At 53.6% G+C, this 13,133-nt stretch overlaps 1 protein-coding gene across 2 annotated transcripts in view; it reads right to left on the bottom strand.

Annotated features, from left to right (window-relative positions):
• Positions 1 to 13,133, bottom strand: part of GPT2 (glutamic pyruvate transaminase (alanine aminotransferase) 2) — a 55,592-nt gene that overhangs the window by 23,723 nt on the left and 18,736 nt on the right. For both annotated transcript variants that reach the window (XM_012002455.1, XM_012002457.1), the window contains 3 exons: positions 10,075 to 10,164; positions 7,200 to 7,308; positions 1,071 to 1,204 (listed from right to left, as the gene is read on the bottom strand). In XM_012002455.1, coding sequence (XP_011857845.1) covers positions 1,071 to 1,204; positions 7,200 to 7,308; positions 10,075 to 10,164 — 333 coding nt within the window. The remainder of the gene's footprint in view (positions 1 to 1,070; positions 1,205 to 7,199; positions 7,309 to 10,074; positions 10,165 to 13,133) is intronic.

Raw genomic sequence — 13,133 nt, forward strand, 5'->3', positions numbered from 1 at the left:
AGGCTCCACCAGTCCCCCAAGCCCAGGACTGAAGCCTCCACTGGTCCCCCAAGCCCAGGACTGCAGGCTCCACCAGTCCCCCAAGCCCAGGACTGCAAACTCCACTGCAAGTAACCACTGCACTCCAAACTGCAAGTAACCACTGGCCCCAGTCCTCCCCGACCCCATTGGTAGCTGACTCCAGCCTCAGCCACCTCCTCTTGCCTCCTGTGCCCCTCGCAGCCAAAATTTAAACTTAGGAACAGAAATCTAACTGCCCCACCTCCTTCTCCTTCAAACCCTTCAGTGGCTCCCTGTTGTTCTTAGCACAATGACCCAAATCCTCAGCGTGGCCTCTAAGGCCCTGTACTGACGCCAGCTGTCTTGCCAGCCCACGCCTGGTAACTCCGTCCCTCGCTGTGCACTCATCCCCCAGCATCTCCAGTTCCCAGCACTCAGACTCCTGCCAGCTCATGGCCTCTGCACATAGTGACCTTCAGCTCAGAGCATACCCCCTCTCCCAGTTCACTCCTGTGTGTCCCTCAGGTTGGTGTCTGCTCAGTCTTCCTTGGAGACTTCCTGCCCCTGCCCCACCAGGTCGGAGTTCCCACTGCTCCCTCCCATAACACCCTGTCCTTCTGTACTGCAGAAGAGAAACTAAAAGCTTTGTGATGTGCATTTATTTTTGTGATATCAGCTGGTCTGCTCTGCCTGTGTAGGCAGAGGCCAAATGATGTGTTTGGTTTCCCATTGTCTCCTCAGCACCTGGCACAGGAGGAACACCAGTACGTGCAGAACCACAGAAAGGCCAATGGTTACCCTCGGGTGGCCCCTGGCTCCTCTGCAGCCGGACCTGCTGGTGTGTACTCCGGATGGAAATCAAGGCTGCAATAGCGCCCAGGCTCATGAAGACTAAAAGAGGCAAAGACTGCAGGCTGCCAGGGCAGGGGGACCAGAGGTGGCCACCCATGCTGCCACCCTCCCTGCTAGCCTGTCTCCCTGCTAGCCAGTTCCAATGCTGGGCCCTAACAGGCAAGGCTGCTCTTCATGTGGGTAAACACCGCATAACAACAAGCCACCCTCACACGTACAGAAATGCCGTCACTAGCTCCCGTGGTCAGGTAGATGTTGTCGGGGTCTGCAGGCACGCCGCCATCCCTCCTGGTGATATAGGCAGCCACGTCTTCACGGATGCAGTTGACACCCTGGCTAGCACTGTAGGACCCTGTAAGACAGCAGGCAAGACAGTAACAGAGGCAGGATGTCTGGCTCCACAGGGTCAATATAATTAATATCCATATAATTAGAGGGATGCCTGTTTGGGATGAGGGTCTCGGGTGGAGCCCAACTCCCATTGCTTTGGAACTGTGGCAAGCTGCTTAACCACGTGTCTAGGCCTCATCCACCCACCCCTCTATCCATCCACCCATCCACTCATCCACTCACTCACCCAGTACTGAGTACCTATCATGTGTCACACATTATTCTAGGCCCTGGCTTCTACTCAAATGGTGCCCAAACCTGTTCCACCCACTCTCCTGGGATTTATATGTGTTCTGTGACGCTGTCAGTCACTAGAGCTGGGATTCCCATGCTTTTATGATGGTTGCCTACACATGGTTCCACAGCACTTGAGAGAATGGGCCAACATTTAGGCTCCAAAATAGCACCCCCTGGGCTGGGCGCAGTGGCTCACACCTGTAATCCCAGAATTTTGGGAGGCCGAGGCAGGAGGATTACTTGAGCCCAGGAGTTTGAGACAAGCCTGGTCAATGTGGCGAAACCTCATCTCTACAAAAAACACAAAATCAGCTAGGTGCGGTGGCGTGCGCCTATAGTCCCAGCTACTTGGAGGCTGAGCTGGGAGGATCACTTGAGCTCAGGAGGTAGAGGCTGCGGTGAGCTATGATGACACCACTGCACTCCAGCCTGGAGTGAAACCCTGTCTCGAAAAAATAAATAAAAATAAAAACAAAAACCCCACAATAGCACCACCGGCCAGCCCCAGGCACCCAGGGCTCTGACCAGCATCCCTGGGACTGTGAGGTGTCCTCCAGCCCCCAGTCCCATGTGAACATACCCTCCCGCTGCCATTTAGGGTTGAAAGTCACTTATACTAAGTTCAAAAACAGGTAAAACTAATGAATGGTCCCGGAAGCTGAGCAGTAGTTAACTGCTCTGGAGTGGCGGTACTGACTAGAAAGACGCACGAAAGAGTGTTGGCAGCTCCGTATCCAGAGTCTGGTGGGGTGACGTCGATGTTTGCATGTGTGAAAGGTATTCCAGCTGTACATTAACATTTTTACCTCCATAAAAAAGATTTTTTTAAATGTCAGGCCACTATTTAGGTTTTTGAAAATAAACTGGAAAGATGTATTTGTACAGGTGCAAGATCTCTCTGGAAGAAGACTCAAACTAGTGAGGTGAATTCCCTGTGGAAGTGCATGGGGGCTGGGGGTCAGAGGTGGAAGGCAGACGTTTCATTGTATATTCTTTTAGACCTTTTGAATTTTACACCACCTTTAAAGAAAACCAGACTATTCCTTCTGTGGCTACTGCAAAAACCACCCCCAGGAGGCAGGATGGCGAATGGAAGTAGCAGATTCTCCTCTGGGGCCTCAGCATGCATCAGTCCAGGCCTGGCATCGAGGAGGAACAGTCAAATGCTCTGAACTGGGGCCAGGCACAGTGGTTCACGCCTCTACTCCCAGCACTTTGGGAGGTTGAGGTAGGTGGATCACCTGAGGTCAGGAGTTCAAGACCAGCCTGGCCAACATGGTGAAACCGCATCTCCACAAAAATCAGCCGGGTGTGGTGGCAAGTGCCTGTAATCCCAGCTACTCGTGAGACTGAGGCAGGAGAATCACTTGAACCTGGGAGGTGGAGGTTGCAGTGAACCAAGATCGCACCACTGCACTCCAGCCTGGGTGACAGATTGAGACCCCGTCTTTTTAAAAAAAAAAAATGCCCTGAACTGGAATCCCCCAGCTCTGCCTCAGCCTCTCTGCACAGCACTGGGCTCTGCACAGCTGTAAGAGGAGCAGCCAGACCAATACTCTAAGGTGCCAAGTGGCAAACATTAACTGGTGTCACTCTGGTTGGTGGGCATGGGCTTCTGTCATGCTATTTTCAGTATTCTAATACATTTGGAGTATTTTGTAAGTTTAAAAAAGGGGAGCTGCAGATGCTTGTGTTAGAGCCCACCCCCACTAGGTGATTTAGTTGGTATTTCTGAGCTTCTGTAAGAGAGACCTTCTAGGACTCCTTGCTTCCCTTCACCCCTTTTCAATGCCCCACCTTCTCCTCAGGGCCTCCCCTCTTCCTGCCTCTAAGAGCATCCACCTCCCTGAACGCCCAGGCCTTCACCCATTAGCAAGCCCTCTGCTTCTCTGAGTCACACTTCTGCGGTCACAGACTTTCTACCCTTCCAAAGAGGCTCCTGGGTTTTTCTTCAGATCTCACGTTATGCTCCAAAACACACTGATCTTTCTAGGATCATTTCTAGTCTGTCTCCAGGAGGCTTGCCCTAAAGATTCTGCTCCACCTCCAGCCAATCTCAGCCTATAATTTATCCAGTTACTTTACTATTTATTAGTTGTTTGTTTTTTTTTAAGAGACAGGGTCTCACTTTGTTGCTCAGGCTGGTGTGCAGCGGCACGATCATAGCTCACGGCAGCCTTGAACTCCTGGGCTCAAGCAGTTCTCCCACTTCGGCCTCCCAAAGTGCTGGGATTACAGGTGTAAGCCACTGTGCTGGCCCCTCCAGTTATTTTGTACAGAAGCAGCCCTGCCCTCCCCATGCTGACTCCTGACTCTTGGTTCCTCCTGAGCAGGGGATGTTACCCATTTCTTCTGTGCATTTCTCCCAGAGCACCTCGCCCACTGCGGGCTGCGCTATACTACACCCTGCTGAGGACCCACTGCCGAACTCCCACCTCACTGAACACCACTGCCCTAGTGGTGTTCATCACACAGAGGTCCCAACCTCAGGGCCTTTGCACATACTGTTCACTGGTCCAGCACGCATCTGCAGGTTCTTACTCATCCTCCCCATGACCTCTTCTTCTCCATACAGCCCCTTGTTATAGTCCCGCAGCTCTCTCCAAGATCTCATGAGAAATCGTGATTACACGTTCGTAGAAATTCTTTTCCATGTTTGTTCCTCCCAAATCTGATAGCTTCGTGAGCACAGAAGCTCCACCCACCTTGCTCACTAGTGTCTTTGATGTCTAGAACACAGCCTGGTACGTGCTCAGGGAGGGGCTGGACAAGGGCACATAGCTCCTGCCCTGCCCCAGGCAGGTGCTAGGTTGTACCTCAACCCCATTAAGATCCAGGACACACCTGAGAACCAAACTGGTCATCAAAGAGAAAATAAATGAAGTTGCTGGGTGTGGTGGCTCATGCTTGTAATCCCAGCTACTCTGGAGGTCAAGGCAGGATGATTGCTTGAGCCCAGGAATTCGAGAGCAGCCTGGACAATAGTGAGAACCTATGTCTACAAAAAATATAAAAGTTGGCCAAGTGTGGTGGTGTATGCCTGTAGTCCCAGCTACTTGGGAGGCTGATGCAGGATTGCTTGAGCCCAGGAGGTCAAGGTTACAGTGAGCTATGATTGTACCACTGCACTCCAGCCTGGGTGACAGAGCAAGACTCTAACTCTTAAAAAAGAGAAAAAAAAAAAATGAAGCCCTGCTAAGAAATTATGTATATATACATATATATATATATATATATATTTTTTGGAGGGGACAGAGTTTCACTCTCATCACCCAGGCTGGAGTGCAATGACACAATCTCGGCTCACTGCAACCTCCACCTTCTGGGTTCAAGCAATTCTCCTGCCTCAGCCTCCCAAGTAGCTGGGATTACAGGCGCCTGCCATAATGCCTGGCTAATTTTTGTATTTTCAGTAGAGACAGGGTTTCGCCATGTTGGCCAGGCTGATCTCGAACTCCTGACCTCAGGTGATCCACCTGCTCTCACATCCCAAAATGCTGAGATTACAGGCGTGAGCCACCATGCCCAGTCCAAGAAATAATTTTAAAGGGCATGATAATAACACATCCTGAGTGGCCGGGCACGGTGGCTTACGTCTGTAATTCCAGCACTTTGGGAGGCTGAGGTGGGCAGATCACAAGGTTAAGAGTTCAAGACCAGCCTGGCCAATATGGTGAAATCCCATCTCTACTAAAAATACAAAAATTAGCCAGGTATGGTGGCGTGCATCTGTAGTACCAGCTACTCAGGAGGCTGAGGCAGAAGAATCGCTTGAACCCGGGAGGCAGAAGCTGCAGTGAGCCAAGATCACGCCACTGCACTCCAGCCTGGGCGACAGAGTGACGCTGTCTCAAAAAAACAAAACAAAACAAAAATCTCTTGGGTGAGCTTCAAGACCTTGTATACACATTTAATAATCTCCCTGTGGGTCAGGGTGGCCCTGGAGCATAGTGACATGCTCCATTTCTTTTTACTCCTGTGGGCAGAAAAGTGCTCAGGCTGCCCAGAGCGTAGGTAACAGAGAGCGACACCACTGTGTCCCTGTCATGCCAAGGACCACACTGTCCTGCCCCCTGGAATGCGCAGGGCTTGTCTACAGCTAACAAGCGGATTTAGCACACGTGAACCTTCCTTACAAGCCCAGAAGGTGGGTACAAACTACTTCCTAGCTGAAGGATGAGGGAGACTCCAAGCACTCCTACCTCACCTGTGTTCACGAGGTCCTGGAACAGGGCTCAGAGTGGGTCCCAAAAACCATGAGGGCCAACTGGTCTTTTGCTGTAACACCCCACGAGGGAACTCCCAGGGCCACAGTCTCTCAGCCCCACTACTCCAGCTCTGGCTGACACGAAGTTGCAAAAACCTGTTGATGAGGCTTAGTATGTGGAAGAAAAATCCCTACTCCGTACCCAGACACTCTCATCAGACACACAAAAGGCACATTCCCCTCCCCCTGCCTCTCAGTTGGGGGCTTCCAGGAGTTTTAGGCCCATAGCCATGGGGGTCTTTGAGAAACACCTTTGCCCTTGGGGCCAGGCAGAGCGTGCAGGGGGGAAAGGAGCCTGGCAGCTGGGCCTCTGGGCTGCAGAGCTGCTTTCCGCCAGCCTGTGGTTAGGTCGTGGCACACAAGGCCCCAGCCCACACCCCATCCAGGCTGGCAGGTGGAAAAGCAAGGGGGGGCTGGCCCCCTCCTGAGAGAGACAGTGCCCAGACTCAGAGGGACAGCAGTGGGGCCACACCCAGGAGGGTGAGCACAGGGCCATCAATAAGGGACAGAGCAGAAAAAGTTGGCGGGGGGGGGTGGCAGGAGATAGAGACAACAAGGAGGGGCCACTTCCATGCTGAACAAGTCGCCAGAATCTGTCCCCACCCTCAGCTCCACCTTCTGGAACATCAGGGCTCATATCCTAGGAAGATTCTAAGAACAGCAGCTTTCCTCAGGGCAAGGGAAGCCGGATTCCCAACGTGGGTGCTGCACAAAGGAACCAGCAGAAATAAACAGAGGAAAGAAAATGACAGAACAAAGAGCTGGAGGCCCAGAGGCTGGAACTCCATCCTTGCAGGGAAAGGGGAGAGAATCATCTTCACATCTACAGGGGCCAAGTTCCAGGTCCATTCTGCGAAGCCTGGTGCCACGTCGGGAGGCAGACATTGGGGCATGCGTCCCCAAAAAGGGGAGTGAGGGCCAGTTTGAGGGGAACACCATGAAGTACCTGGGGGTACTGGCACCACTGGACGCAAGAAAGCCACAGAAAGGGGCCAAAGGGGTCCCAAGGTGCTTCTCTTCCCCAGCAATTGGCTGCCATTTCCAAGACAGTGCAGGGACATGTTCAGAGCTGGGGACCACAGAGAGGCAAGGATGCTGAACAAAACTGGGCACTGCACTTCTACCCAGCCTCCAGCTGCTGGGTGAAACCTGCTGTGACAAAGGCAGGCTCAGCTGCTGTCCAGCGAGGCTGGCTCCAGGGAGGAGGACCCACATCCAGCATGATGTAGGCACTTGCACCTAAAGGTGGTGCCAGCACCACCCGCTTAATAAACAGGAGGCCAGCAAGGCGCGAGTGGGATGAGGACGCTATTTTTTGTTTACTCTGCGCGCTGTCAGCCACCCACACACATTCACACACCCATTTGCATGCATGACTCTCGCTTGAGGCTGGGGCCTCCCCGGGAACACTCGTTCATTTCACGTCCCGGGGCCTGGCAAGTTGGGGCCTCACCCAGGCTGTGCCCGCCACAAGCCTGCAGGATCCGCCGGGCGCGTTTCTTAGCATCTTCTGGGAAGCTGGGGCTGTCCAGCAGGTTTGGGTAGGTGCACAGTGCCATCACCTGGGGGAACAAGACGCAGGCTGAGCTCCCAGCACCCCGACTTCCAGAGCTCCGGGAGGGGCACAGAGGCCACTGGGAGGACGACAGCTCCCAGGGATGGGGCTCACACAAGCCTCTCTGCGAGGACTCAGCCTGTGGGAGCTTGGGGGCAGGAGGGGAAGATGCTGGGCTCTCTGCAGCAGAAAGGGAGAAGTTGAGAGTTGGGATGCACTATGACCTGGGCTGCTGGAAGAGGAGTCGACGATCAGAGTGAGGCTGTTCCTCTGCCCCTGGCCCAAGCTCTTCCACTAGGGACAGTGGGCTTACACACCCAAGGCACAATCAGGGGCCCGCAGAGCAGGGGGCAGGCAATCAATGCCCAGCTGGGTGGAGCAGGACTGCAGAACCCCCCTACTCCCAGCCTGAGCTCCCCAATGCCCTAGGCCCCCTCCCCCTGCATTCCTCATCACCCCCTTTCCTCCCCAGATGAAAACTGGGCTAGCTTTCTCTTCTTAGTAACAAAGAACATCACCCCAACCCCACAAATTAAGAGGATTAAGCAAGCAAACGTGTACAAAAGTGCCGGTAACCCCAGCTCGCCCGGCAAGTTGAGGCTGGCACTGAGGAGCCAAGCCAGGTGCACTGAGGGGGTCAGGACTTGTGGCTCTGACACCAGCGGGGTGACTTTAGCGAGCGCCTGGCTTCACGGAGCCCGGTTTCTCTTCATCTGCACAATGGGCAGTGAGCTGGCCTGCCCGCCTCCCAGGGGCACCTGCGCAGGTCAGAGGAGATGTGTGAAGGCTGGAGGCAGCTGGCACTAGGCTGGAGAGGCTGGGCCTGCCATGCACAGTGGCAGGGCTGGACCTGAGAACACGGTTCCAGCAAATAAGGCTGAGTGAGGCCTGTTATGAAGCCTGCCACAATTTAAACCCAGGCCCATGTGCGGACCTCTCCTGAGAGGTCGCTCTTGCTTGGCCCTCCCCTTCAAAGCTCACGCTCCAGGGAAGTCAGGGCCCTCTGGCCTCCTCCCACCTCGTTTCCCTGGCAGAGCCACTCTGTGTGGTCTGATTCATTTCCCCCTCCTGGGCCTCGCATGGGGACTCTAACATCCAGGGCTGCGGGCCTGCTCCGAGGGTCAGCAGCAGTGGCCGTGGGAGGGAGGTCCAGTGAGCGCCCCCCATACCAGGCCCAGCCTCGGCTCCTCTCCCTCACTGCCCTGTGACAACTCCCTCAGGGACTGTGGACTGAGCCCTTCCAGCCCCTCCCCAGCCCTTTGCCCCAGAGAGCAAGGCAGGGAACAGGGAACTGTGGTTCCCGGGCTCGACTTCCCTGATGGCCCTAGCCCATGAACCTTAACCACACACAGCACTGCATTTTGATCCAAAATGGGCCTCAATCCCAGTGGCTCGGGAGGTTGAGACAAGAAAGGATTACTTGGGCCTAGGAATTCGAGACCAGCCTGGGCAACACAGCAAGACCCTGTCTCTACCAAAAATTTTAATAATTAGCCGGGTGTGGTGGCATACGCCTGTAGTCCCAGATACTCAGGAAGCTGAGGCAGGAGGATTGCTTCAGCCCACGAGTTTGAGGTTACAGAGAGATCGTGACAATCACACTCCAGCCTGGACAACAGAGCAAGACCCTGTCTCAAAAATATACACACACACACACACACACACACACACACACACTAAATAAAACAGTCCAGGCGCAGTGGCTCACGTCTGTAATCCCAGCACTTTGGGAGGCTGAGGCGGGCGGATTGTTTGAAGTTAGTTTGAAACCAGCCTGGCCAACATGGTGAAACCCCATCTCTACCAAAAATACAAAAATTAGCCAGGCGTGGTGGTGCATGCCTGTAATCCCACCTACTCGGGAGGCTGAGGCAAGCAAGTTGCTTGAACCCAGGCAGTGGAGGTTGCTGTGAGCCAAGAGCATACCATTGCACTCCAACCTGGGCGACAGAGAGAGACTCCATCTCAAAACAAAAACAAAACCAAAACCTAAATAAAACAAAACAGCCTCAGTCCTTCTAGAAAAAGTTGTCACACACCGGGTCTCCCACCTCTGTTCTGCTCTGGGGCATCTCCCACCCCACCACCTCCAGCCTACCAATCCCACAATCCCACAATCCCGGCCCAGGCGGCACTCTCGAGGTTAGTGCTCAGACTGAAATGTGGAAGCCACCTTCTCCTGGAGCCTGAGGAGGGAGCTGGGTCACTGCAGAGGCAGCCGGGGCGCAGCAGCTCACAGCGGCCATCCCCAATCTGGAGCTCCTGTGCTGGGCCCCAGGAGGCCTCTGCACTCTTCGCCTCACCAAGGCCCAGCAATCTGCCAACTTCTACCTGCCCAAAGCCCCCCAGCTGGTAGGCAGCAGAGCCCACACTCACACCCAGAAGGGCCTCAAGTGGGAAGCCACATCCTGCCCCGCCACAACACCTCCTGCTGCCCCCCGACGCCTCCTCCCAGCCCAGCCGGCCTTTCCCTGTCCCCTGGGCTGCCACCTACCCTACCACTGCCTTTGCCCACCAAGTTCCTAACTCAGGTCCCAGGACCCTACCCCGTGGAAGAGTCTCCCCAGGAGCCTCCTACACCGGAGCAACCCCAAAACAGGTCTAGAAATTTTCAACAACCTCAGAAAGGCAGGAAGGAGGCTAAGGGAGACAGCCAGAGGGCATCAGGCCTGGGAGGGCCTGCATATCGAGGGGGCAGAGGATGGTCCCTACGACGGCCCGCCCAGCCCAGGGCCCTGCCCTCCTGCAGCCTCTGCTCCTGGGGGTGGCTCACCTGCCGGAGGAAGGTGATTGGCTGCTGCCCCATAGCCTGGGCGTCCCCGATGTTGGCTCGGATGACCTCTGTGAATGGCTTTTTGATACCCTGGGCAGACAGAAAGCAACAGGTGGTTACTTAGAAACTCTTAAACCCTGGATTCCAGAGGCCAGGCAAGGTTCCCGCAGGATATTAATAAACAACCCTATTTTGAGCCTTACCAAGTATCTGACTTGGTGCCAGGCCTTTGACATGCCTTGTCTCATTTAACCTTCACAGCCATCCCATGAGGAAGAACTAGTATTAATCCCATTTGACAGATGAGGAAATCAAGGCTCTAAAAGGTTAGAAAACTTACTCAAGGTCACATAATTTTATTTTTTTGAGACAGAATCTTGCTCTCTTGCCCAAGATGGAGTACAGTAGTGCCATTTCGGCTCACTGCAACCTCCACCTCCCGGGTTCAAGCAATTCTCATGCCTCAGCCTCCCAAGTAGCTGGGATTACAGACGTGCACCACCACGCCTGGCTAATTTTTGTATTTTTAGTAGAGACGGGATTTCAACATGTTGGCCAGGCTGGTCTCCAACTCATGTGATCCACCCGCCCCGGCCTCCCAAAGTGCCAAGATTACAGGAATGAGCCATCGCGCCCGGCCAACATAATTTTATTTATTACTTATTATTACTATTTTGTAAAGACAGGGTCTCACTCTGTCACTCAGGCTGGACTGCAGTGGTCTGATCATGGTTCACTGCATCCCCGACCTTCTGGACTCCTCCACCTTGGCCTCCCAAAGTGTTGGGGTTACAGGGGTGAACCACTGTGCCCAACCACATAACTGATTAATGTAAGTGCTGGGACTGAATATAAGTACAGGAAGCCGGATTCCAAGGTCACTCTTCTTAACCACTATATTCCTCCTCTGCCTCCCACTTTCCAGAAGGGCTGGAAGAGCTTTCCTGGCTGCCCAAGTATCCCAAACAGCTGCCACTCCACTGCCTGACCGCCACCACACAGGGAAGTCTAAAAGGCAGCTCCGGGCCAGCTGTGTGGGAGGGAGGCAGCAGTCAGCAGCAGAACATGCCAAATGTCAGGGACACAGGGTCCCAGACTCCTCTGCATCCTACCCCAGGCACAGCTCTACCGCGATGGCCTAAGTGACTGGCCAGGGACACTGAGAAAACCCTCCCCATCAGAAGACATGGATCAGCAGGGAATCCTCAGGGTCATTTTCTTGCAACCCATTCTTTGCAGAATGAAAAATGTGGGCTGATTTTCACATTAAAAAAAAAAAAAGGCATCAGGGATAAAAAGACTGACTGAAGAGCAAATTGAGGCCACTGCCTGAGCAATGTGTGTAGCACAGAAGAGAGATCACAGAGAGAAGTCCAAGACCCTTGCAACGTCACTGGGGACATGATGGAAGGACACCCTGGCTGCTGCAAAGGCAAAAGCAGAATTTGATGAAGAGAATTACAGCGACCTGGAAATGTGGGAATCCTGCACATTTCCCTGATAAACCCAATCAGCCACTGGAAGAAGTGCAGTCAACAGCAGGTTCAAGGACTTCCCAGGGCAGCTGAAAGGATTACCTGAAACAAACAGTGTGAAAGCCCTTAGCAGAGTACAAATATCATCTTACAAAAGCCAGCCCAGGAACAAGGTTGCCAGGGTCACAGTGGGAGGAAAGGCGGGCTCAGCAAGGTGGTGGCCACAGCCCGGGTGGGAGGGCTTGGCCATTGTCCTGTCTCCAGCTGCCCCTTCCCCAAAGGTACCCCAAATACAAATTTTACAGATATAACTCTATGCTTGTGACACTTGTCTTTTCTCCTTTTCATGCAATGTGTGAATAAAAGCAACCTTAGAAGACATGGCCTTTCCAAAATCAGTAATGTACATCTTACGTAAAAACTAGTGACTGGAAGTGGTGGCTCATACCTGTAATTCCAGCACTTTGGGAGGCCAAGGCAGGAGGATGCCTTGAGGCCAGGAGTTCAACAACAGCCTGCGCAACACTTTCAAGTTGCCCAAGACCTCATCTCTACAAAAAATTAAAATTAGCCAGGCATGGTGGCACATGCCTGTAGCCCCAGCTACTGGGGAGGCTGAAGTGGGAATATCACACTTGAGACCAGGAGTTCAAGGTTGCAGTGAGCTATGATCACGTCACTGCTCTCCAGCCTGGGCATCAGAGTGAGACCCCGGTTTTGTTTTTTTTTGTGTTTTTTTTTGTTTGTTTGTTTGTTTTTGAGACAGGGTTTCCCTCTGTCACCCAGGATGGAGTGCAGTGGTGTGATCTCGGTTCACTGCAACCTCCGCCTCTCGGGTTCAAGCAATTCTCATGCCTCAGCCTCCCAAGTGGCTGGGACTACAGGCAAGTGTCACCATACCCGGCTAATTTTTGTATTTTTAATGGAGACGGGGTATCATCACATTTCTCAGGCTGGTCTCGAACTCCTGAGCACAAATGATCCACCGCCTCAGCCTCCCAAAGTGCTGTGATTACAGGTGTGAGCCACCTCGCCTGGCCTGACTCTGTCTCCTAAAAACAACAACAACAACAAACCAGTGGGCTTGAGAGACAAAAGCAGAAGCCAAACACGTTTTTCTGGCCCTAGTGTGCCACCCCTAAGCCCTATGTGAGGAGGCATGGGTAATTGAGGAAGATGCCCCCAAAGTAGCTCTGGGCCATCATAAACAGGGCCTAAGTCCTACAAGCTGTTTCTTGGGGAAGGGGGCCCTCTAAGCCCCTTGTGGCCCGTCTGCTGAGTTCTTCAGTGTCTGGCCAACATGGATAAAGATTCCCAGTGGCGGCCGGGTGCGGTGGCTCATGCCTGTAATCCCAGCACTTTTGGAGGCTGAGGCGAGCGGATCACGAGGTCAGCAGATCGAGACCATCCTGGCTAACACGGTGAAACCCTATCTCTACTAAAAATACAAAAAATTAGCCAGGCGTGGTGGCAGGCACCTGTCGTCCCAGCTACTTGGGAGACTGCGGCAGGAGAATGGTGTGAACCTGGGAGGTGGAACTTGCAGTGAGCCAAGATCACGCCACTGCACTCCAGCCTGGGCGA

Source organism: Mandrillus leucophaeus, unplaced genomic scaffold (assembly GCF_000951045.1).
Source record: "Mandrillus leucophaeus isolate KB7577 unplaced genomic scaffold, Mleu.le_1.0 Scaffold689, whole genome shotgun sequence".
NCBI lineage: Eukaryota > Metazoa > Chordata > Mammalia > Primates > Cercopithecidae > Mandrillus > Mandrillus leucophaeus.